At 52.9% G+C, this 24921-nt stretch overlaps 3 protein-coding genes across 6 annotated transcripts in view; 2 read left to right on the forward strand and 1 right to left on the reverse strand.

The window, feature by feature from the left end:
• The first annotated feature begins 1346 nt into the window (after positions 1-1346).
• On the forward strand, positions 1347-8321 carry FNDC8 (fibronectin type III domain containing 8). The gene is made up of 4 exons (XM_060082697.1): positions 1347-1543; positions 5124-5490; positions 7310-7546; positions 8104-8321. The coding sequence occupies exons 1-4, from the start codon at positions 1347-1349 to the stop codon at positions 8254-8256; spliced, it is 954 nt and encodes a 317-aa protein (XP_059938680.1). The 3' UTR covers positions 8257-8321.
• A 1516-nt stretch (positions 8322-9837) lies between these two features.
• NLE1 (notchless homolog 1) overlaps positions 9838-24921 on the reverse strand; it is a 67116-nt gene continuing 52032 nt past the window's right edge. For both annotated transcript variants that reach the window (XM_060080702.1, XM_060080703.1), the window contains 13 exons: positions 18374-18512; positions 18094-18237; positions 16874-17091; positions 16192-16271; positions 15282-15358; positions 15007-15104; positions 14460-14652; positions 13859-13994; positions 13667-13713; positions 12607-12809; positions 10925-11084; positions 10748-10818; positions 9838-10199 (listed from right to left, as the gene is read on the reverse strand). In XM_060080702.1, coding sequence (XP_059936685.1) covers positions 10187-10199; positions 10748-10818; positions 10925-11084; positions 12607-12809; positions 13667-13713; positions 13859-13994; positions 14460-14652; positions 15007-15104; positions 15282-15358; positions 16192-16271; positions 16874-17091; positions 18094-18237; positions 18374-18512 — 1579 coding nt within the window. In that variant the 3' untranslated portion in view covers positions 9838-10186. The remainder of the gene's footprint in view (positions 10200-10747; positions 10819-10924; positions 11085-12606; positions 12810-13666; positions 13714-13858; positions 13995-14459; positions 14653-15006; positions 15105-15281; positions 15359-16191; positions 16272-16873; positions 17092-18093; positions 18238-18373; positions 18513-24921) is intronic.
• The window catches only part of UNC45B (unc-45 myosin chaperone B), a 30024-nt gene continuing 27681 nt past the window's right edge, over positions 22579-24921 (forward strand). For all 3 annotated transcript variants that reach the window (XM_060080699.1, XM_060080700.1, XM_060080701.1), the window contains exons 1-3: positions 22579-22746; positions 23333-23369; positions 24574-24749. In XM_060080699.1, coding sequence (XP_059936682.1) covers positions 22579-22746; positions 23333-23369; positions 24574-24749 — 381 coding nt within the window. The remainder of the gene's footprint in view (positions 22747-23332; positions 23370-24573; positions 24750-24921) is intronic.

The raw sequence follows: 24921 nt of genomic DNA on the forward strand, positions 1-24921 counted from the left end.
TTCCCTGGTGGCGCAGTCGTTGAGAGTCCGCCTGCTGATGCAGGGGACACGGGTTCGTGCCCTGGTCCGGAAGGATCCCACATGCCGCGGAGCGGCTGGGCCCGTGAGCCATGGCCGCTGAGCCTGCGCGTCTGGAGCCTGTGCTCCGCAACGGGAGAGGCCACAGCAGTGAGAAGCCCGCGTACCGCAAAAAAATAAAATAAAATAAAGAAAGAAAGAAAAGAAAAGAAAAAAGAAAACAACTTTACAGGGTTATCTCCTCACAATCCAGTAAGGTAGGTGCTATGTTTATTCCTATTTTACAGATGAGGAAACTGAGGTGCAAAGAGGTGAAGTCATTTGCCAAAGGTTTCACAGCCTGTAAGGGCAGAGCTGGACTTAGAGTGGACAAAACCACATGTAGGTGCAAAGCTAGTGCTGTTTTAACAGCGCCCCCGTCCCCACCCCCCGAAGTATGTTTTCCTACTATGACATGTTTTTTTTAATTTTTAAAAAATATTTATTTATTTATTTTATATTTAGGCTGCACCGGGTCTTAGTTGCAGCACGCAGGATCTTCGTTGAGGCATGTGGGATCTAGTTCCCTGACCAGGGATTGAACCTGGGCCCCCTGCATTGGGAACATAGAGTCTTAGTCACTGGACCACCAGGGAAGTCCCCCTACTGTGACATGGTTTCCTTGAGAAAAAGAAACAACACAACGTCTGGCCCATTTCTGTATGCCTCTGCAGCACCCACCATTGTCACTCAACACATGAAGACGCTTGGGGTGAGGGTGTGGCAGAATTTAGAATTCCAGCAGTAAAACCTGGGTATATGTGAGCTATGAACCTCATGAACCATCCAGGCTTTCCCTGTGCCTACACAACTGGACGAAGGGGGTTTGCTGCCTAGGATTTCTGGATATAGAGTCTCAGGATTCTAGAGACAAAGTCCCCCACTCCCAGAGGCCCAGTCCAGTACTGCCTGCCTCCCTCCATGCCCAGGTGCCTTTGTATCACCATCAGTCTCCTCCTTCCTAGGGCAGGTCCGAAGGGCACCGGTGGTGAGCATTCTGAGATTTTCAGAGAAGAGCAGGGCTGCCGTAACCACAGAGCCTTAGCCCAAGGGGTGTTGTAGTCTCTTCCTTGACTCTACTCACTGCTGACATTGGCCCTGGGCAGCAGCAGCTCAGATCAAGGGGGAGGCTGGCCCCTAACTGTTACACTCTCTGATGATTATGAAGTCAGCTCATTACACCCCCATCCCACCCAAACTAAGGGTGTGTCCTCTGCCTCCAGTTTCTCTCTGCTTCCTGTCAGCTTGGTTGTCCTGCATGGTGGCGGCTGGGGTCCCAAACAAGGTAGATGGCGTCAGAGACACTCTACAAAGTGGGAGATGGGGAGGAGACCACGCTGAGGAAGGAAACCCTCAACGTTTTGAACACACTCAAGCACATGTCGAAGCCCTTTCCAAACCCCAAGTCTACGAACAGGACCATCACCACCAAAGGACGCCCACTTTCCTCAAGGGGCAGTTTGGAGGAAGATGCCATTGATCTACCGTAAGACACAAGTCTGGTCCTTTTCTCCTTTCTAAAACCAGACCTGGGGGGTGGGGGTGGGAAGAGGGGCTTGAAGAGGCAGTACTTCCTTGACTTATCACAGTCACGACTCCCAGGGAAGAGCCTGTGTGCAGGTTGCCTATGGAGTCCTGACCTCAGATCAGTTCTTGGAGGCGTGCCGGCCACCGCCTCCGGGAGGCCTTCCGGGATTAGTCAGAGATTTCCTGGCAGTGCTTGTCATCCTGCTTTGTCCTTGTCATCCTACTTTGTCCTCATCACCCCCACACAGACCCCCTGCCCCCTCCACTCCCCATGGCTCCTTTGCCTCATCCTCCCTATTGTACCTTCACCTGCCTGGTTATGTGCCCCCAGTAGCCTGCCTGCTTTCAGCTTGAGGTTTGCTGTTCCTCCTCAGTGATTCTGGGTTTCCTTTGCTTCATTTCACAAAACTCTTTGAGCACTTTCAAGGTATCTGGCCCAAGGTTAAGTTCTGAGAATGCAGAGCCAGAAAGCACAGTCTCTGCCTTCAAGGAGCTCCCAGCGTGTGTGTGTGTGTGTGTGTGTGTGTGTGTGTGTGTGTGTTGGGGGGCTATCAGGCAAGAACTGAGAATATTACAGCATGGTCTGCGCTATGACGGGACAACTGGAGGAAACAGAGGAGGCTTAGTGTAGCTTGGGAGGCTTCATGGAGGAGGTGACTCTCATAGGAAGGGAAGGAATTAGCCAGTGGAGGGATGGTGGTGTGGGTTGATGTGGACTGAGGGAACTGTCTGCCGGGAAGTTTCATGGGCAATCACACACAGCCCGACACTTAGAAGTGCCCTATGCCTAGTTTAATGCTCAGCTGTCACTGTCCTGAAATTCTTAATAATTTCTGAAGAGGGGGTCCTGATTATATGAAAGGGATATGGTGTCCACTCCCTAAGGGACCTGTAAGTAAGCAGGTATGGCTAAAGTGATGGATGCTTGTAGGAAACTTCCTGGTATGGGGCGCAAGTCTTGGGCTAGGAGCCCAAGTTTAAATCCAAGTTCTACCACTTAGATATAGGGCCATAGACAAGTTAAATAAGATCAGGGACCCTGGGTCCCTCATTTGTAAAATGGGGCCAACACCATCCAGCAGGGCTACTGTGGAGATCACTAAGGCTGCCTTCCATGCCCCTTCAGCACTGGTGTTTCCAGTCAGTAAGTCTAAAATAGAGATGCGTTAGGACAATCTATAGTAAAACTGACATCCATACCCAGACTCTCTTCAGCCTATAAAGGGCCTTGGTGGGGGAATCATCTATTCCAAGCATCCACCAAGGGCTAACGTAAGAGGTTTGGGCTGATCAGGATTTCTCAGGGGGAAGTTGATGGGGCTGGAACTCAAGGAGGAAAAATGTGGCCTTGATCAACCAACCATGAAGCTGGAGGCTGTCCTGGCATAAGGGGTGTAGGGGTGTGTGTAGGTGGCTGGATCTGGCGAGAGCAGCCCGGGGAGAAAGGGGACAAAGCAGTGGAGGGGAGCCAGAAAGCACCAGGGGCAGATGGGAGCTGTGCAGCATGGGGCCCAGGAGATCTGGGTTCTGGTTCCAACTCTGCCATGGACTCACCCTGTGACCTCGGTCAAGGTGCTTGGTCCCCAAAGGCCTTGGGACCACTCTCTCAAGACAGGGTTCTTCAGACTGAGAGTTGTGACCTATGAGTGGGTCAGGAACTCATTCTGGTCGGTGGAGACCAGTATTACAAAAATGAAATAAAATAGAATTGAAAATTTCAAAGCACATCACACACAGAGTAAGGATTGGTTTGTGAAACATTTTAGTTACATGTGTATGTATGAGTATACTAGCTTGCCAAGAAATATGTATTTCTTACTTTGGCTTAAGAGAAAAAAAAGATTTGAAAGCCAAATGTTTTGGATTCTGTACTTCAACAGCAAAACCTTTTAAAGAGCAGGGAAACATGTACAAGGTTTTTCTTTGTAATAGCAAAGAATTGGTAAGCATACAAATATCCATGTAATAGAAAACATACAGCAGTTAAAATGATTGAACCAGAGCAGATTAATCCAAAATATACAATGTTTTAAGTAAAAAACAGCAAGCTGCAAATGGGTATGTACTGAATGATACCATTTATTTATATAAAGTCTAAAAATATGCAAACTAATAACATATGAATGTAACAAACCTATAAAGACACATGGCGAATAATAAATACAAAATTTTCAATTTACTGCACAAGCTACCTCTGAGTGAGAGGATGAGGAGAGAGGTGGGGGAGTGAAGTATACAGGGGCCTTTAACTGCACTGATAAAGATTTAGTCCTGAGCTGGATGGTGGCTAAATGGAAGCTTAATATATTATAGTATGTTCATTTCCAGTTTTATTGAGACACAATTGAATTTTAACAATGCATTAGTTTAAGGTGTACAACATGATTTGATAATTGTATATATTGTTAAATCATTACCCTAATAAGCGTAGTTAACATCCATCACCACAGAGTTACAAATTTTTTCTGTGTGTGATGAGAACTCTTAAGATCTAACCTCTTAGCAACTTTCAAATATGCAATACAATATTGTTAATTATAGCCACCATTTTGTACATTACATCCCCATTAATATATTACTCTTGATATCTTGGAGTGTGTCTGAAAGCTTTCATAATTTAAAAAATTTAGAATGGAAGAAAAAAGTTTTTGAGAATTCATCCTAATATATGTATATTTATCTGTACTGTTAATTTTTACATGCTATATATTAATAAATATTGTTAAATGTTATAAAGCCTAAGAAAATAAATTAGTAATTACATAATAAACAATAGTGAATAAATATTAATAAAACTTAATTTATTTTTCTTCTAGATACTTTTAGATATTTTTCCATATCCTGGTAGATCATTGTGGTCATTCCCTGGGGTGTTTGCACCCCACTTTGGAGGAAGGACTTAAAGTTTCAGCAGTGTTTCTAAAAATGTCGTTCTCAGAACGTTTGCATCAGAATCATCTGAGGATCTTTTTTTTTTTTTTTTTTTTTTTCAACTGTCCTGCTTACTGTAAGGACAACTGACAGCCACAGCCAATTATCAGGCAAGCATTTTATTTTATTTTATTTTATTTTTTATTTTTGGTACACGGGCCTCTCACTGTTGTGGCCTTTCCCGTTGCGGAGCACAGGCTCCGGATGCGCAGGCTCAGCGGCCATGGCTCACGGGCCCAGCCGCTCCGCGGCATGTGGGATCTTCCCAGACCGGGGCACGAACCCGCGTCCCCTGCATCGGCAGGCGGACTCTCAATCACTGCGCCACCAGGGAAGCCCGTCATCTGAGGATCTTATTAAAGATGCTTTAGCAGCCTCCCCAGTCCCATTCCATCTGGGGACCAGGGACCAGGAATATGCGTTTTTCACTAGTAAGTGTCCTTGTGAGTTTGAGGCACTGCTGCTGAGCAAGAATGTTCTGAGCTGCTCAGAAGCAGCTGGGGGCGCTGGGTACGTTGTGCCCGAGGCCTGCCCGCCAGGAGTTTCCAGGCAGCAGGGGCCGGGGTGGCCTCCTTCGTCTGTCTCACCCGTCTCCCTTCCCACTCCAGGAAGCAGATGCCAATGGAGGATTCTGAATGCAGCTCCGATGACACCAGCATCTCCCCCATGTCATCCACTTCGTCGAATCTCATCAAATTGGCCGTGACTCAGCCCAATAGCAGCTTCTTTGCAGGGATGCTGGAGGGCGAGCTGAACAAACTCAGCTTCTCCTCGATGGGCAAGAGTATGGAAAAGGGGGACCTGGCTCTCTGCCCCCAATCTAAGTCCCAAATAGCCCCTGGTGGCCTGCTGGACCTTGACAACCGTAAGGTGGACACAGACACCTCCTCAATACCCTCAGCGTCCTCTGTGGTCCTGGATGTGCCGGAGGCACCCTTCATCTGTGAATACATGGTCAGCGATTCCACGGCTGTGGTGCGTTTTCCCCTCCTTGTGCATTTGGTAAAGGCTTAATGGCTGCCCCCAATGTGCCAGGCACTGAGCTGAGCTCACTGGGAAGTGTGAAGATGCCTGCATCCCGACCTCAAGAACTCCAGCACAAGCTAGAGAGGGCTCAATGCTGTAGGAAAAGTTCAGATTAAGTGCCAATAGGGATTCAGAGGGAAAGAAATATTACTTCCAGGTGCAGAAATAAGCTTTGGGGGCATTTAGTAACATTTGAACTGGGACACAGAGGTCGGATTTAAACCTCTAGAGATAGGGAAAGGCATTCCGTGGAGGGTGGACACTAGCAGAGGCTCACAGGTGGGAAAGTATGGAAGGAAACACCTACGTCCAATCCAGGGCTTCTCATACTGTCCTGCGCCTGCAGATCTGATCATCTAGTTACTGATAAGATTCCCGGGCTTCATCCCTAGAAGTTCTGATTCAGTAGGTCTAGGGTGGGGCCTGAGACTCTGCACTGCTAACAAATTCCCAGGTGGTGTTGATGGCCCATGGACCACATGTCGAGTAGCACTGTTCTAGATACAGGGAGGGAAGAGAGCAGGAGTTAGTCTGGGGTCACTTTCCAGAGGTCCTTTACCATTACGCTACGTTATAGATTTTTCAGTAAGCAGTAACGATTAGCTTTTTGCAAAGCTTTATATCAGGTGATAGATGCAATTTGAGCTATATTTTGGAAGATAAATCTGGAAGTCCCATTGTTGGATGGCCTAGAGCAGTGTTTCTCAGTGTGGTCCCTAGACCGCCAGTAGCATCAGCATCATATGGCAACTTATTAGACATTTAAATTCTCGCTTTCCCTACCCCCTACTTGGGCCTCCTGAATCGGAAACTGGGGGCAGGGGCCAGCGGTCTGTGTTTCTGTTTCTTTTTTTTTATACATTTATTTATTTATTTTATTTTTGGCTGCGTTGGGTCTTCGTTGCTGTGCGCAGGCATTCTCTAGTTGCGGCGAGCGGGGGCTACTCTTCATTGTGGTGCCCGGGCTTCTCATTGTGGTGGCTTCTCTTGTTGCAGAGCAGGGGCTCTAGGCGCACGAGCTTCAGTAGTTTTGGCTCACGGGCTCTAGAGCGCAGGCTCAGTAGTTGTGGCGCACGCACTTAGTTGCTCTGCAGCATGTGGGATCTTCCCAGATCAGGGATCGAACCCGTGTCCCCTGCAATGGCAGGCGGATTCTTAACCACTGTGCCACCAGGGGAGCCCCCAGTGGTCTTTGTTTTAACAAGTCCTCCGGGGTAGGACTCTGCCCACCAGAGTTTGAGAACCACTAGCCTAGTTAGAGGAGAAACTGGAAATGGGAGACAAGACAGGTGACTGCAGGGCCAGGAATCCGCAGTTATAAAAACTGTCTGAGATCCTGGCTTGGCAACCACTGTTGTAGTACAAAGTGTACGGACTCTGGAGCTATTGGTCTGAACCTTGGCTCTGCCACGTAACTGCTGTGTGACCACGGGCCAGCTACTTACTCTCTCCGAACCTGTAACGCCATCTGCAATGAGGCGGGCGAGATGATGGCTGAGGTCCCTTTCAACTGACACACAGTCTAGAATACGGAGTGAGGGTACCCTCTGAGGTTGGTGAGGTTGCCCAGGGAGAGGTGCTCATGCTTCGGGCTGGTGGGGCCATATTTAGGGTTGGAAGTGGCTAACACTTGCCATCAGTTCTACCTCAGCTCCAGCAGGAGCAGGGGCGGGAGTGGGGTCTTCTGACCCACGTTGTGAGGGATGGCGGGGTGGTGAGGGGAGGCCAGGCCAGGTCTGAGGAAGTCTCGGGGGTTCTCTTCCCCTAGATTTCCTGGACCTACGCCCCAGGCAAGCAGCAGGTCAGTTTCTACCAGGTCCAGTTGCAGGAGGTGGTCAGGAAAAGTGATAGTGAGATGCCCAAGGCAACGAATCGCCCATGGATCTTCAATAAGGTCTTGGGCACCACCATCAAGCTGATGCAGCTGAAGACGGACACGAGTTACTGCCTGACTGTCCGCGCAGCCAACACCGCTGGGATGGGGAAGTGGTGCAAGCCCTACAAAGTGAGTCCCGGGAGAAGGCGGGCCCGAGGGGTGTGGACCAGGGGTTTTGGAGGTTGGGAACACCCCTATACCCCCACGACTCATCCTCCTGCTGGCTTTCCTTCTCCCTGGGAAAATAAGCCTCAATTCCAGGCCACTCTCCTCTGGGAGGGTTCAGGGTTCAGCCACTTTGGGGCCCACTGGGAATGCAAATTGATCTTTTCATTCATCTCTAACAAGTCTCCCAAAGCCACTGGCTTCTGGATTCTTCAACTTAGTATCAATAACTGTGAGTGGGTCAGGAAGTCAAGGGCATTGAGGGTAAGAGAGGGAAGAGGCTAAAGCAGGACAAAGAAGGGAACAGCCTGGGGGTGGGCAGGAGAGGCCCCACTAAAGACAGCACACACCCGGGGAGGCACAGATTTGAATCATGCCTCTTTGTTCCTGTTCCTGGTGTCAATGAATAGGTTGGTAAGGCTGTCGGAGACCCCATTTAGCAGACAAACGGGGGGGTGACAAGAGTCGAAGAGGTGAGCTCAGGGTCAGGAGTTCTGAGGACTTTGGTTGGTTTATTTCAGTTTGCAACCGATGCTACAGACTTGAGCAGCTTCCCCGAGAACAATCCTATCCAGATCACTGTGCGGCGCAAAAAACCCCAGAGGAAAACCGTGTCCATGGGGTTGGAGGACATGCGGAGGCTAGAAGATCTGGAACACCTCCTTCCCTACTAAGGGGGAGGTCCCCAGGAAGCCCCTTAACTACTTTCAGCTTCGGACCAGGGCCCTTAGGAACCGGAACCATGAAATGTACCAGCAGCATCAAGCCAGGGAACCGCTGATCACCCTGCTGGCCCTGGGCCTGGGGCCGAGGCCAGATGGGAGCTTCATTCACCTGGAGACACCGCAGGCCAGGCCAGGTCAGATCAGCCTCCACTGCCCATAGCTGCTAGGCTTCCTTCCCCAGATCTGCGCTGGTCCATGTCCCTCATTAAAACCTGCACGTCACCCAGCACCTTGGAATTCTGTTTCATGCCACCGACAGCCTCAGCTGGGCCGTTGCCACCCACCCTCCTGGCTTCTGCCAGGACCAAGAGTCCAGGTGGGTCAGGGAATGGGGCAATGAGGTGACAACATCACCCCTTCCCCATGGGAGGAGGAGATGGTCCTCAAAGATTAAAACACACACCAGGAAAAAGAGCAATGTTGGGCAGAGGTAGCGACAGCCCACACAGTCAGCCTCAGACTTGAGCTCTGGGGGACATGATGCAAAGTGCACAAGCTTTGGGGGGAGGGTCTGACTTAATTCTGTCTCTTCCTGGATGTGAGGGTACAGGCAAACCATTTAAGCTTCTCGGGCTCAATTTCCTCATCAAAAACATGGGCATGTGGTCTGACCCTTCCCGGTCCGGCTGCAGGGTTACTGTGAGGGTCCCGTGAGAACGCAGAACAGTGCCTGGCACCGAGTAGGACCTCAGCCCCCGCTGCCTCCCTCGGCCCCTCACGCAGTCCCCCTGCAGAGACGGGCCAGGTGGAAGCCAAGAACCACAGCCAGGCGACGATTTAACAGCACAGATGGGGCGGGGGAGGGTGAGAAGGAACAAGATGTCAGAAGTGCTGTGGCCCCAAGCGGTCCATACAAGGATGGTTTGGAAGTCAACCTGAGTAGGTGCACCTTCGTATTGGAAGACAAAGTGGACGCAAGACGCACGGAGGGCAAGATCTTGGCCAAAGGTTTGAGGATGTCCTGGTGGGGATTCCCGTCACTGTGTAAGTCTTCACGGGGCAGAGAACCATCCTCCCCATTACACCACCCCCGCTTCCTCCAGAGCTCCCACCACTGCATGGCCTGTTAGAGGGAACCCTCCGGGGCAGCCACCGCCTTCCTCTCTGTGCTGCGAGAGCCCAGTGGGGCTGTCTGAGGCCGAGGAAAGCACCCCAGAGCAGCACAAGTCCTTGTGATGGTCAAAGTCGTCTATCTGTGCTGTCCAAATCAGTAAGTAGCCCTGAGCTGGTGTGACAACTGCATTTCTAAATGGCCCCAATTCTAGTTAATGCAAACATCTTCATGTGGCTGGTGCCAGCGGAATGGACAACACAGCCTTACATCCTCCTCTGGCCACTAACATACGGGCTTCAGCCCATCTCCCCAGCCTCAGCTGGCCTCTCCCTCGTAGGCACGGTGGGAATAGAGGAAAGGCAACTTCCTGAACAGCATGGTTTTGGTGTAGCCCAGAGGGAGGGGCTAGACAAGCTGACTTAGCATAATCCTCAGTAAAGCCCTGAGAACCTGGGACAAGAAATCATAACCAAACCTTCAAAATATAAGTTATTTATTTGGTCACAGAATCTGCGGTCTGACCCTAAACAGACGGCATTCAGGAAAGGAGGCAAGGGCAGCAGTGAGGGCCAGTCATCGCTCGGCCCCCCCACTCCCACCCCCACCACGTGCTGGCACCAGCGAGCTACCAAGTGACGGCCAAGGGCGGAGCTCAGTGATAACCTCCCTCGACCTTCAACCTCCTGCTCTGGGGAGGGACGCTACTGGGGTCTGTCGGAGGACGGCAGGCCACGCTCATTCTCAAGGTCATCACCCCGGCCTTTGGTCTCCATCAGGGCAGGCAGCTGGCAGAGGCTGAGTCTAGGTGGGGATCCTTGGGATTTCTCACCTCCTCCATCTGTGGAGAGAGGGATGGAGCAGGATGCGGATGCCACCTCGGGAGAGGGAGGCGCTGTACAATCCCAGGAGCCCACTAAGGGGAGAGCTTGTGGTCCCCCCCCCGGTCTACTCCCCCTGCCCTGTCTACTGTCCCTGCTCCAGCCACCGGCACTTAGGCCAGGTGCCCGCCACTGCCTCGGCCAGGACCTCATCCAGGGGCCTGGCCCCTGCGATGCCCACCAAGGCTGTCCGATGACAAACAGTGGCAATCCTTTACAAGTACACAACCTTCAGGTTCCAAAGTGTATTCACCTATCTTTGATCCTCCCGTCTCCGGGTAAGTCCCAGGAGACAGGGGAACCAAGCTCTCCACGACGGCACACTGAAAGGCAGAACAAGGACTTGACCTAGGTCCCAGGACTCCAAAGTCCAGCGTGCTAAGAACTACCACCTCCCGCCAGAGGCTACCGTCTCGGGACGGTGTGGGCCCCTGGAGAGCCCTTGGAACTCTACACCACAGGGGACGGTCACCAAGGGCAGGAGAGCCGCCACCTCCCCCAAACTCACATCCGGAGGCACTTGTCCTTTCCGCCACTTGCCACTCTCTGGCCATCTGGACTCCAGTCGACAGCGTATACCTGAAGGGGGGAGGGGGAGGGGGACAGTGGCAGAGTGAGGAGGGTGGGGGAGGGGGGCCAGGCTTCAACTCCCTCTCAACCACTGGCCCACGAGGGTCGGCCGCACCTCGTCCGCGTGGCCTGGCAGGTCTGTGGCCAGCTTCTGGGCCTTCACATCCCACACCTTCAGCGTGCTGTCGCTGCTGACACTGACCAAGAGCCGGCTGTCGGCCGACCACGCAATCTGGTACACGGCAGCCACGTGGCCACGCAGCGAGGCCAGGTACCTGGGCCAGGGGAAGGAAGATGAGGATGGATGTGAGATCTTCAGACACGCCTGAAGGGTCCTCTATGCCCACAGCGGTGGTTCTCAACCTTGGCTGCGTGTCAGGTTTACCTGGGAACTTTGACAAAATCTCACTGTCTGGTCCCCACCCCAGACCAATTTAATCTTTACCGGTCATTACGATGCTGGAAAACTTCTCCAAATGAGTTGCTTCTAGAATGCTTCTTGCCAGGCCTCCATACCTGCTCAACTTTGCAAGCCTCGGAATCCAATGCAGCCCATCTGCTTAGCCCATCTGCACGATACCACCCTCCCCCAACCACCACGACAGGTGCCTGCTGACAGGTGGCATGGAGAAACAGTGGGCCAGGCCCACCTGGAACCTGGTCGGGACAGACTGGCTGTGTCTGCTGGTGCAAGTCGTTGGGCCTCTCTGAGACTCAGTTTCCTTATCTTAAAAAGAAACCAGGGCTTCCCTGGCAGCGCAGTGGTTAAGAATCCGCCTGCCAATGCAGGGGACACAGGTTCGAGCCCTGGTTCGGGAAGATCCCACATGCCGCGGAGCAACTAAGCCCGTGCGCCACAACTACTGAGACTGCGCTCTAGAGCCTGCGAGCCACAACTACTGAGCCCGTGAGCCACAACTACTGAAGCCCACGCGCCTACAGCCCGTGCTCCGCAACACGAGAAGCCACTGCAACCAGAAGTTCGCGCACCGCAACCAAGAGTAGCCCCTGCTTGCCACAACTAGAGAAAGCCCGCGTGCAGCAACGAAGACCCAACGCAGCCAGAAAAAAAAAAAAGAAAAAGAAACCGAATGATCTATTTCACAGGGCTGTGGTGTGAAAATACACAGAGACTGACACATAGGTGCCCCTTCGCCCTCAACAAGGGTTTCCTTGCTCCTTTTCTCGCCCATGCCTCTGCCTCTCCTCCTAACTAACTGCAAGGGCACTGTGCCTCGTCATAGCAGTGCTTCTCAGACTTGAAAGGTGACCTTGAAATGCAGGTCATCTGATCCCCAAGGTCTGGGATGGGGCCCAAGGTTCTGCATTTCCATAAAGCTCCCAGGTGATGGACTGCCTCACTCTGAGGAGGGCCAGATAAACACTGGACCACAAACCCACACTTGTGCTGCATCCCCGGCCCTTGGCCAGCTTTTTTTTTTTTTTTTTTTGGGCCATGCCGTACGGCTTCCAGGATCTTAGCTCCCCGACCAGGGATCGCATCCCTGGCAGTGAGAGCACAGAATCCTAACCACTGGACCGCCAGGCAATTCCCTTGGCCAGCTTTAACATCATTTCCCTCCCTAGATATGAAAGAAGCTAGCATTTTCAGCGCCCACTTAGTGATGGTGCTAAACGGACCACCTCATTTAATCCCTGTAACAAAGCAGAGAGGTAGGGGGTCTGCACATTCAGAAGAGGAAACAAGAGGCTCAGAAAATCCAAACACTTGCCAGGGCCAAGCTCCCTCCGGAGGAAGACAGCGACGCTCCTCCCCTCCCCACGCCCGCCACTCACTTGCCCGTCCTGCCATCCCACAGCTTGATGGACTTGTCAAAGGAGGCGCTGGCGAGGACGCGCGCGTCCGCGGAGAAGACCACCTGGTTGATGAGGGCCTGGTGCCCCGTCATCCGTGCCAGGGGCTTCTTGTCCTCCGCCGGGGACCACAGGAACAGCGTGAAGTCATCGGAGCCAGACACCAGCCTCTCTGGGCCCCGGCCCTGGGGAGGCACAAAGCGCACCTGGTCTCAGAGAGGAGAGCCCACCCTCGGCAGCGAACACACCACCGACGGCTCAACACCAGCACGGAGTCCAGGACTGGAGAAAGGAGGCTGGTGACTTCCCCCAAAGGGAGACTTCCTGCACACGGGACGGGACCATTTCTATGACGTATAATTACAAGAAGAAGCAAGGTACAGAGTGGTGTGCTAAAAAGGGGAAGGATTCTACATGTGGGCTTGTATACGCGTGTGTATCCGTACTGTGTGTAGTGTACACATATATGTGTATGTATATATATGACGTCTCTGGAAGGAGACACAAGACACTGGTAGCACTGGATGCTTCCAGAAGGCACGGATGAAGGTGCAACAGAGAGGAGAGACTTTCCACCATCTATAATGGCCCCTACTGCTTTGTGTTCTCTGCATTTAAAAAATTTTTTTTAATTTTTTGGGCCATGCCGTGCAGCATGCAGGACCTTAGTTCCCCGACCAGGGATCGAACCCCGGGCCCTTGGCAGTGAGAGCGCCGAGTCCTAACCACTGGACCACCAGGGAATTCCCCTTTTTGTTTTCCTTGAACCTTAGACCATGTGAATGTGTTACTGAAACCAAATAAAATAAAAGAGAGAGGTACCTGAGGATTGCAAATAAACAGATGAACAAACAAAACAAAATGAAATAAAATGATCCCCAGCACATTATGGTTTTTAGGATTGTAAGCAAGGATTATCAGGAAGAACTTTCCAGAAAAGGTACGTCTGAGCTGGGGCTACAAAGGAGAAGGGCCTGAGCGTCTGCAGTGTTTTGGGGACGAGGAGAGGCGCACAGAGCTGGTGGTGCCGGCAGATACTCACCCGCACGAGGCTGTAGCGGCTCAGAGCTCCCTCCTTTAACTCCTGCACTGTGTCCAGGAGAGAAGGAGAGAAGGAACTAGGCTGATGAGAAAATCCAACACAAAGAGCAAGTCCCCGCCCCCCCAGCCTAGGTCCGCCTCTCGCATGTGAAGCTTGAGAACTGGCTCCTTCTCCCCACCCCCGCTCACTCACAGGACCCTCGGAGATCCTGGGCGTTAACTGAGGCCTCAGCTGGGTCAAAGGCCCCCGTGCGCAGGGCGTAGTCGGTGCTGAGGGCCATGGTGTTCACCCAGTGGCTATGGCCTTGCAGAGTCCGGCACAGCACACCCTAGGGCGAAGGGAGACGGGTCAGACACACACAGAGCAGTCTCCGCCCCTGGGAACATGCACCCCCACATCAGCCCCAGAAGATGGGCACGGTGGGACTCAGAAGCAGGGCCCTCATTCACTGTGATCTGAATCAAATCACCCCTCTGGACTCAAGTCTCTCCTCATCTGTAAAATAAGGGTACCAGCCCAGAGCACTGTTTCTGGAAATATGTTTCACAGAAGGGAAATGTCACAAAAAAGGGCTCTGGTCAAATAAGTTTGGGATACGGCAGGTTCGATAAACCTAAATAGGCTTCCTACAGCAGGAAATTTCCAGAGCCTGGCCGTGCTAAGGGGTCCTGGAACCTCCGCTATAATAAGACCCCCGTTCCCGAAGCACTTCCCCAACCACCCAGGAAACAGTGGTCAACCTCCCTGGCCCAAGATTTCCCCAGGCTGGTTCCGGGCCTCTCCCAGCTCTTACATCATGAGCCCTCCAGACTTTGATGGTGCGGTCCTGGGAGGCGGAGTAGAGAAGCCCGTCCCCTCCCCACCGGAGACACGTGACTGACTGTGTGTGCCCAGTGAGGATGCGCTCACAGCGGCCCGCAGCCGTGTCCCAGACCCGCACGCTGCCGTCCTTGGAGCTGCTGGCCACGTAGCGGCACTCGGGGTTGCTGGGAAGAAAGGGAGACGTGTCCTCACTTCTGACCTGGCGACGCCTGTCTTCCAACACTGCCTCCCGAGCCCCAGCGCAAAGACCAGGGATAATGTCTCGACAGCTTCCTGACCCCAAGATCTGGCTGCGCTGCAAGGTGGCTCTCAGGCCCCGTGATGAGCACCACTGCCCTCCCCCCGCCCCGCCCCGCCCGCGCAACACAGGTGCCGAAGACCTTCCCCACTGCCTGCCACGCTGTCACTGCCGGTCAGACTGCCTACCCCGTCCCCTCACATAAGACTCCTCCAAGCAGGGGAGGGCTACGGCTTTGAAGCCCTGGCTCCTCATTCACCCAGCTGTCAGTGTCACTCACGCATGGAGGGGCTCCCAGCTCAGGGCTGTGATCCACTTGCTGTGGCCGGCAAGGGTCCTGCCCACTTGCTTCCCTGTGCTTGGGTCCCACAGGAGAACCTGAAGGACAGCAGCTCATCGAAAGTAACCCTCCCCACCCTTCCCCTGGTCCCACCAAGGGTCCCCCGCCCATCGCCCCCGCTCACCCCTCCCCAAAGACCCCAGAACCTGATTCTGACCCATCTCGCAGGAAGGGAGCCCCAGAATCCCTGCCTAATTACCCTGACCCCCATCTACCTGGCCATTCTTGCAGCCTGAAGCCAGCTTCTTGCCGTCTGGGGACCAGGATATGCTAAGGACCCAGTGTCTGTGTCCTAAGAAAGCAGTGGGGGAGAAAGGGGGACCACACCTTTCTTTATCCCCGTTGCCTAGCAATGCCTGGCACGCTGCAGAAACTCCTTAGCTAGCTGCTGAATGATTGAACGATCGAACAGAAGAGATGAGGCTTCCTAGGCAAAGGCAGAATCCTTCCCAAGTGCTAGGGCCGTGCATCTCGCCGCACAGATAACACTGCCACTTTCTAGTAGTTCCTTATGTGCTACATAAGGATATAAAGTTCTTTCACACACATCAGTCCTACAGTTCTCATGACAGCTCTAGAGTATGGGGCAAAGCAAGAAGTATCATCCCCATTCTCCAGATGAGAAAACCAAAGCTTAGAAAGGAAGCAAGGCCTACCTACAAGATCACCCAGCTAGTGTGAGGTCCCCAGGCCGGCAGCATCAGCAATGCCTGGGAACTTGAAACACAAATTTCAGGCCACACCCCAGACCTAAGGAGACAAAATTCTGGGGGTGGGACCCAGAAATCTATATTTTAACAAGCCCTCCAGGTGATTCTGATGCACGTTCGAGTTTGAGAACCACTAGGGCAGAGACTGGATTTAAGCCTGGCTCTCCTTGCTACCAGGCAGTTAGCCCCTGCCCACAACCCCACGCTGACTCTTCCGTCCAGTCTCTGCTTGTTTGTAAGTGGCTGGCGGGGCTCAAGGGTAAGGTCTCTACCTAGCAACAGGCAGCCACTAACTGGATGTCAAGGGGCTGGAATGTGCTCTGGGCCTCCTCTCCTCCTCAGGAACTAAAGAGCTGAGTGAATCAGCCACCCGCCCCTGCGTTAAAACCCCCTAAGTGGGTCACTGGGTACTGACCCTGGCACGTGAAATGTGGTGTCTCAGTGCTGAGATCCCAGAAGCGCACAGTAGTGTCTCCAGAGCCACTGGCCAGGTACCTGGGGAGGAAGAGAGCCCACCTGACCTCTGCAGTGAGGACAAGGGGTGGGGCACACCGGAAACACTGCACACGTACATTCCTGCTGCCTAGTCAATCATCTTCTGGGAACAGAATCTGGGACTGGAATTTTCTCTTCTGAGAAGGAGAAATATAACACCGATGCCATCTGGGAGAAGACCCCAGGAGGCCATTCCTCTCCTTGTCCTTCTTAAAAGGAATGGCCACAGTCATAACCAGATTTAAAGCTTCTTACTATCCTCATAGGATTGTGAGAAGCAAATAAACCCTACTTCTCAGGTGAACAACTAACTGAGAGAGAGGTTAAGTGACTTGCCCAGGTCACGTGGCTAGAAAGGGGCAGAGGGGAGCTTGCAGCTCAGACCTCCTGAGGTCAAGTCCGGGAAGGGCTCTTCCAAGGCAGGTATCCTTGACCTTTGGGGACCAAACTCCACCGGGGAAGTCCCTCACTTGCAACCTGAGCCCAGAGCTTGGGTCTAGGGTGGGCATCCAGAGGCCCCATTGAGCATCACTTGGGAGTCCCCCCCACCCCGCCAGCAGCTGCACCCACACTCTCCTCAATGACTCTGCAGCTGTCCTTACTTTCCTGTAGGGCTAAAGGCCACACAAATGACTGCCTCGCTGTGACCCTCCAAGGAGCTGGTGCAGCGGGTCACAGCGCGAACCCTGAAGATAGCCTGGGGCTGGTAGACGATGTCAAGGACCTTCTCTGTCTCCACCGCCTGTGACTCCAGTGTCCTCCCCAGGGACGAGATGATCTCGGCATCATGGACATAGAAAGCCAGCGGCAGGGGATCCTCCTGGAGGACAACAGAAAAGAGAACCCCCCCCCATCAAAGGATGGGCAAGGCCGCCTCCACCAGGGACCCCCACCCTCCGTGAGCTGTGGGCAGGCAACGCTTCCTACTTTTCAAGCCACCCTGCTTGGGTTTCCCCCATCATTCCCCATTCAGCAAGACCTTTTTAATCCTTAAAGAGCGACTGCAAGACACTTACACACCACTTCAAAATCCTATATCTGAATCTCACAACCATCCTGGGAAGGAGGCATTAATATTGATAGATGAAAAAAACTGAGGCTCAGAGCAACTAACTGATTAACGCAACATCCTATTGCTAATGCCTAATTCAGTTTCTTCAGAAAGAAAACTAAAGTCCAGGATTAGGGTTAGCATATAGCATTATGCAGCGTTTTCTAAACCACCAGACCATGCTGCATAATATGTAAGAAGCATCCAAAAAGCTGACTGAAAAAGGTAGACCCTCTGCTTCACCCCACGGTCTGGTGTGGTGAGTCTTGGGTGGGGTCCAGGTATTGCATTTTTAAACAGCCTCCCACTCTTCAATAGAGGGCAGCATCTGATAAACACCGGCTTAGGAGAGCATGAGTTTTGAATCTGACACTTGGCTTCCAACTCCCAATCTACCACCTACTGCGCAGCGCCATACAAATAACTGAATGGTCTCAGGAGCACTGTAAAATGGGGATATTAATAACAATGGGAATATAATGAGGAGCTGTGACAAGGAATCATTGTTACGATGCACCCAATGCGTTCAAAACGCGGTCTCTCTCCACGGGTGAACTCCCGATGGTGGGCGCGTAAAGCGCTCTCACGCTGATCACATCTTCCGACCCTCCCCAAGGCAGATGGCACCGCCGGGATGTTATCACCCCTGTGGGAGAGTGGGGATGTACCCGAGACCTTCGGTCTCCTGATCCCCTGCGTCCCCGACCAGGGCAGCGCCGCCCGCCCTCCGCCCGGCGGAGAAGACGCGGGGTCGCCAGGCCCGCCGCTCACCTGGGCCAGCAGCGCGTTGCACACGAGCTGCAGCTTGTCCGGGGTGATGTCCACGGGCACGTCGAACGGGGAGCCCAGCAGCTGCCCGCCCTCATCCTGGAACTGCACTAGCAGTCGCTGCACGTCGCGCGTCGCCGCCTCGTCCTGTGCGGACAAGCGCGGCGGCCGTCATGCACGCCGCCCGGACCGAAGGGCCCCCACTTCCGCCTCCCTCCGGCCTCGGGGACCCCGGCCCGAGCGCCCAGCCGCGGCGCCCCCGCCCCCACACAGGCCCACCCACCGCCACCACCGCCGCCATCCTGCGTCCCCACGTGGAGGGGAAAACTCCGGCGGGACGGAGCGCCGCCCCGGTGGTCCAGCGGTGCTGCAATCCGCCACATCGCCCTCTGGTGTTGCGGAGGGGAAGTGTCGCGCCGCGCCTGGCCTCAAATAAATGGATCAAATAAATTAATAATACTTGATGCGTACAGAAGCAAAAAATTCTTACATTTTCAACAGTGTAGAGCAATAATGATAATGATAATGATAACGATATCAATGTATCAGGCATTGTTCTAAGTGCTTTACATATGTAACTCATTTAATCCTCACAACTCTTTTCACCCCATGTTACAGATGAGGAACTAAAGCAGAGTCGGACCAGGAGCGCTCTTACCGGAAACCTGGGATCTTCCTGTCAGCTCCTCTCTCTCTCTCTTTCTCTCTCTTTCTCGCTGTCTTGCTCTCTCTCCCCTCTGCATCCAGGGAGTCTCAGGCTCTGCGAATGCTGCCTCATGAACCTGTCTAGAATCTGTTCTCTCCACCTCCACTGTCACACTCTGCTGAGTCAACCGTGGTCCCTACAATAGCCTCTTCACTTGCCTCCCTGTCTCTACCCTGCCTCCTCCTGTGCGTTCTCCACACAGCAACCAGAGTGACCGTTTCAAACCAAAACTCTGGTCTGTTACTTTCTGTCCTAAAACCCTACAATGGCTCCCATTACAGGCAGGAAAAAATCAGACTCCTTATAATGGTCCACTCAGCCTTACTTCTCCAGCCACTCCTCTCACTTTAAGATCAAATCTTTCTGGCTATTTCTTAGATCTTCCAAGTGCTTTTGCCCATGATGTTTTCTGGAACTGGTACAGACCTGTGCGCACACACCCCCAATTCATATGTTGAAGCCCTAACCCCCAGTGTGACTGTATTTGGAGATAGACTCTATAAGGATGTAATAAAGGTTACGTTGAGGTCATAAAGATGGAATCCAAATTTGATAGGACTGGTGTCCTTATAAGAAGAGGAGAGGGCTTCCCTGGTGGCGCAGTGGTTGAGAGTCCGCCTGCCGATGCAGGGGACACGGGTTCGTGCCCCGGTCCGGGAGGATCCCACATGCCGCGGGGCGGCTGGGCCTGTGAGCCATGGCCGCTGAGCCTGCGTGTCTGGAGCCTGTAGAGGCCCGCGTACAGCAAAAAAAAAAAAAAAAAGAAGAGGAGAAACAACAGCTCCCACGTGCTCTCCCCCTGCCGTCCCACACCTCTCTTTGCTCTCACACAGGGAGGAGGCTGCGTGAATACACCGCAGAAGGTGGCTGTCTACAAGCCAGGAAGTGAAGTTTCACCAGAAACCAACCCTAATGATGGCACCTTGATCTTAGGCTTCTAGCCACCAGCATTGTGAGAATAAAAAATTTTTGTTGTTTAAGCCACCCAGTTGTGGTATTTTGCTGTGGCAGCCTGAGCTGATGAATACATACAGGAACAGTTCCTCATTCTTCAGGTCTTGCCTTAAATATCCACTCAATCATTTAACAAAGGTCTCTGTCAGACACTGTTCTAGGATCTCTATGTACATTAACTCATTCAATCATTTACTCAGGGAAACCTTCTCTGAAACAATGTCATGTTTCCTGATTTCAAAACACCTTGGTATTCTTCAGAAATCACAGATCCATGGAAGTCTTTCATCCATTCATTCAACAGATATTATTGACCACCTACGACATACCACGCACTGTTGCAGACACTTGGGATATGTAAGTGAAAATAGACACAAATCCTTACCCCCATGAATGTTCTCTGCTTCCATAATCATTCACAGTTTCTGGCACATAGCAAATGCTTAAGAAATGCTTGTGGAATGAATTACTGAATCAGGATTTGAATCTAGGGTCCCTTGGATCTCTCTCTGCCAATGGCAGGATCCTTTACCATATTATATCACTGCTACAGAGAGCCGCCCACAAAGGAGCCCCGGGGTTGGGGGCAGGGAATTCACCCATCCATTCATTCGTTTATTCGGTCAACAAACATATATCAGGGCTGGATCTTGTGTCCAGCAGAGCAGTAGAACTTGTCCAAAGTCACAGAGCTGTGTTTTCAAGGTCACAGAGCTAAGAGCAGAATCTAGTGTGAGTGATCCCACCTGGGCTTTTTTTCCTGCAGTATCTTTCTCAGTTTGAAGATATAGGGGAGAGGATGACAGAATGGTGGTAAGTGAAGCAAAGCATCAGCACAAAGCCTTGATTCATTCATTCATTCATTTAGGAACATGCATTGGGCACTGATTCTTCCAGGCTCTGTGCCAGAGGAAAACAAACTGCATGAGATGCTATTCTTGCCCTCTGGGAGGGTGCCCACAGCCCAGGCTCAGAGACACAGAAATGCGGGAGAATTCTGAATCCAAGTAGGGACAACCTCATAAATTTCTCTTAGGAACCCTCAGTCGGATGAGGAGAAACAATTCCTGCCCCAGGGGAGACCCTCTCTGGTGATGAATACATAGTTGTTCTTTTTTTTAATTAAAAATTTTCAATTTAATTAAAATTTTAACATTGAGGTACATAAGTTTCAGGTGCACAACATAGTGATTCACAGTTTTGGGGTTTTTGTTTGTTTGTTTGTTTTTGTTTTTTGGCCGCGTGGAGCAGCATGCAGAATCTTAGTTCCTCAAACAGGGATCAAACCCGTGCCCCCTGCAGTGGGAGCACAGAGCCTTAACCACTGGACTGCCAGGGAAGTCCCTGATTCACAGTTTTTAGTGAATACATAGCTCTTGTCCCAGGAAGACCCCCTTCTGCTGAGGGGGACTCCGCAAGTCCCAGTCAGTTAGGGGGCACAGTTCTTGGTCTCAGGGAATTCCCAGGTTGCCCCAGCTCTTGATGTGGGAGAAGACTTCACTCTGGTGGGGGATGAACAGAGCCCGTCCTCTGGGAGCTCCCAGTCTGATGGGAGAGAGCAGCTGAATATAGCCACTCCATACAGACGGGGAGGAACCACAGAAGATGTGCAGAGTGGAACAAAGAAACAACCCACTTCCACCAAAGTGAGACAGCAAGTCCATGGGTCTCTCTGAAAAGCGAGGACATTTTCAACAGGTGGAAGGGGTAGGGGAGTTGTGGCCAAGGGGAAGAGGGGAAGGAACATTCCTCCTTCGTCTTCCCTCCTCCCTCCAGAAGGGCATTTCTGGATGTCTCCAGTTGGTCTGGGACCTGGGCAGCTGCTGTGTGTGTCCAAGTCTGCCAGCCCCTCAGCTGTCACCCTGCTCCCAAAATAACAGTGGTGGGGGGGAGGGGAGAGGAGGCTGTTTATCTGGGATGGAGGTGGACAAGCGGCATTAGAGCCGTGCCAAGGGAGGGAGGGGGTGCTGGGGGGTTCCCGTCCCTCTGGATCTTTCTCTCACTCTTTGGGGTATGAGTGCCCGAGTCCCCAGGACCGCCCCTGAGTGGGGTACTGGGGCAGGAGTTAGTCAGAACCTCCACGTGGTCATGACTGTCCAGTCTGGGGAGGGGGAGGGCCCTGAGTATCAGTGACAGACTCCAGGGGCACCTGCCCCTGTGGCCAAATATGGTCTGGAGCCACTGGCAGGGCTGATAAAGTCTCCTGGGGTGGGGCTAGGAGGGGCAGGCGGACGCTGGCTGGGGGTTCACACGCACGGGAGCAGCACCCCGGGGAGCACAGACCAAGAACACTGTCCTTGTGAGAAAGTGAGCTGGCCTGGAGAGTTCCTTGGACTGGGGAGGGAGAAGGGGGACCCAGAAAGGTTCAGGCCTGCAGTGAGAACTCAGGCCCTTGGTGTGTCTAGCTGGGAGGGAGAGAGAGGGAGGAAGAGGGAATTTGTTTTTTTAATTTTATATTGGAGTAGAATTGGTTAACAATGTTGCCTTAGCTTCAGGTGTACAGCAAAGTGATTCAGTTCTGCATATACATGGATCTATTCTTTTTTCAGATTCTTTTCCCATTTAGGTTGTTATATACTATTGAGCAGAACTCCCTAGGAACAGGGTCTCTGAGACCCCCTCTCGACTCGGGCCACGCTCCGAGCAAATGCTGTGATGTCCTTCTGGGCAAAGGATTCGCGGGCGCTCCGGGTGGGTCCGTTGCAGGCAGCATCCTCCCCTCCCCTCCTGGTCGATGGGGCACCTGGTGCTCCAGACCTCAGGCCAGGAACCCAGCCCCGGGTCTGGAGGGAGGGGCCGGCCAGACGGAGCTCATCCTGTCCCCGCAGATGGCCGAGGCAGAAGCAGTGCAGCTGAAGGAGGAGGGCAACCGGCATTTCCAGCGCCAGGACTACAAGGCCGCAGCGAGGAGCTATAGCCAAGCCCTGAAGCTGACCAAGGATAAGGCCCTCCTGGCCACGCTCTATCGGAACCGGGCAGCCTGTGGCCTGAAAACGGTCTGGGATGAAGCGGGGCAGGGAGCTGAGGGCCAGGGCTGGGATGCAGGGGTGTGGAGGCGGCCCCCCACTCCTGACGGGCACGCCCATCATCCCAGCACTCTCACTGGACCCCTCAGGTTGGAGAAGGGCGCCTCCCACTGCTTTCTGGTACCCATTGCCTGACCCACTCCTCTGGGAGACAGAAATTCATCCATGGAGCTAGTTCTCATCCCGCGGGAAGCAGCCTCATGGGAAGTGGCATCATGACAGGGGCTTTTCATAGGTTATTTTGTGGCATTTCAACCGCAGACCAGGAGGTCGCTGCTGCTTCCATGCCCATATCGCAGATAACAAACTCAAGACTCAGAGGAGGGCTCAGTAACTTCCCCAAGATCTCCAGGTAGTTAGCAGCAGAGCTGGGTTCAGACCCGAGTTTGCCTGATGCCAAAGCTCGTCCACTTTTCCATGCCCAGTGAGGGGCGCTCCCCTGGCCTCTGGCAGTGGCAGCTGCCAGCGAGCCCTCTCTCCTCGCCTCGGGGACCCTCTCTGGCTGTCACTGTGTCGGGCCCACATTAACCAAGTTTCCTCCTTCCCCGTTTCTCAGGAGAGCTATGTTCAGGCGGCTTCAGATGCCTCGAGAGGTGAGCCCCCCTCACTCGGACCTTGCCCTCCCTCCCTCCCCTTCTGCATCCCTGTTTAGTCCAAGAGGCTCTCAACACTCGCCGGGATGACCGAGTGTATAAACGTCATCCTGGGCATTGTAGGTGGGGCTTCAGATATACCATCCTTATGTGAAAGGAGAGCTTCAGAAAAGCCATCCCTAAGTCACATTTTTACATGTTAAATATGCTGGGGCAGCTTCTTTGCTTAGAAGGTGGCTTCCAGAAATCCTTTTGTCACGGTAAGGACACAGCCAGTTTGTTGGAAGTTTGGAGATGTTCCTATGGGATGGCGGGGGGAGAGGGCTGGTTCCCATAACCAGGGCATCAGCCTGGTCCACTCTGTGGGGACCGGGCTTCCTGAGGGGAAGACGGAGGCACTATTTCATTCCACAGACACTAGGAGGAATAAACATACGTCAACGCTGGCCACGGAGTGCCTCAAGTTCTGAGAGAACTTAGGCTTAAGAGCACGATCAAAATGGGAACACTTCTCCTGGCTGTATTTTTAGAGCTATAATATGCAGAATGAAGGAGATTCTCCTCTGCATAGGTCTGTGTTGGGGTTTGATTTGGTCACTTTTTTTTAGGAGAAACAGAGATAGTCTGGAGTGAGTTCAGAAGGGAGGGACCCAGCTGGAAAGGGGACTGGAAACACGTCCTGTGAAGAGCAGGGAAGTGGCAATACTTAGCTCAGAGAAGGAACTCCCAGGTGGGACAGGGAGCTGCCTTCAAATACCTTAAAGGCCGTCATGAGGAAGAAGGATTGGATTTCATCTCACGTGTTCCAGGGCTAGACTCAAGACAAAAGGGCAAACTTACAGGAAGATATGTTTCAGGTGGGAGGAGGGAAGGGCTCTCCGAAGGAGCTGTCTGCCTTGAGAAGGAAGGAGCTCCCGTACTGCTAGAGGTATGCAAGCACCAGCTGGATGAGCCTTTGGCAGGGATCACTGAGCCGAGACTGGAGAGTCAGGAATTAGACAAGATGACCCTTAAGCTCCCTTCCAACCATGAGACTGTAATTCTTACCGCCTCCCTAACAAAAGGGAGCCTTGGACCAGATAGTGCACACGGATGCATACTCTCCAAGGAAGGCACAGAAGCCCTGCAGTTGGGGGCAGCGGTGGGGGAGGGGAAGGTGGTCTGTAGCTCGGCCCCCTGAGGCCTTGCCTGTCCCCCTTGCTAGCCATCGACATCAACTCCTCGGACATCAAGGCTCTGTATCGGCGATGCCAGGCACTGGAGCACCTGGGGAAGTTGGCCCAGGCCTTCAAGGATGTGCAATGCTGTGCCACCCTGGAGCCACAGAACCAGAACTTCCAGGAGACGCTGAGGAGGCTCAACACCAGCATCCAGGAGAAGGTGAGCCGGACCCTTGCACATAAGCCTTGGCTGCCTCTCCCCATTCCTAGTAGGGACCAGTTAGGGGAGCAGGACATCAGGCAGGGCTGGCCTACCTCCACACCGTTGGGTGAGTGATCAGAGATGTCGTGATGCTTGTTCGAGGGTGCAAGCCAGCCAGGACTAGAACAAC

Source organism: Mesoplodon densirostris, chromosome 18, assembly GCF_025265405.1.
Source record: "Mesoplodon densirostris isolate mMesDen1 chromosome 18, mMesDen1 primary haplotype, whole genome shotgun sequence".
NCBI lineage: Eukaryota > Metazoa > Chordata > Mammalia > Artiodactyla > Ziphiidae > Mesoplodon > Mesoplodon densirostris.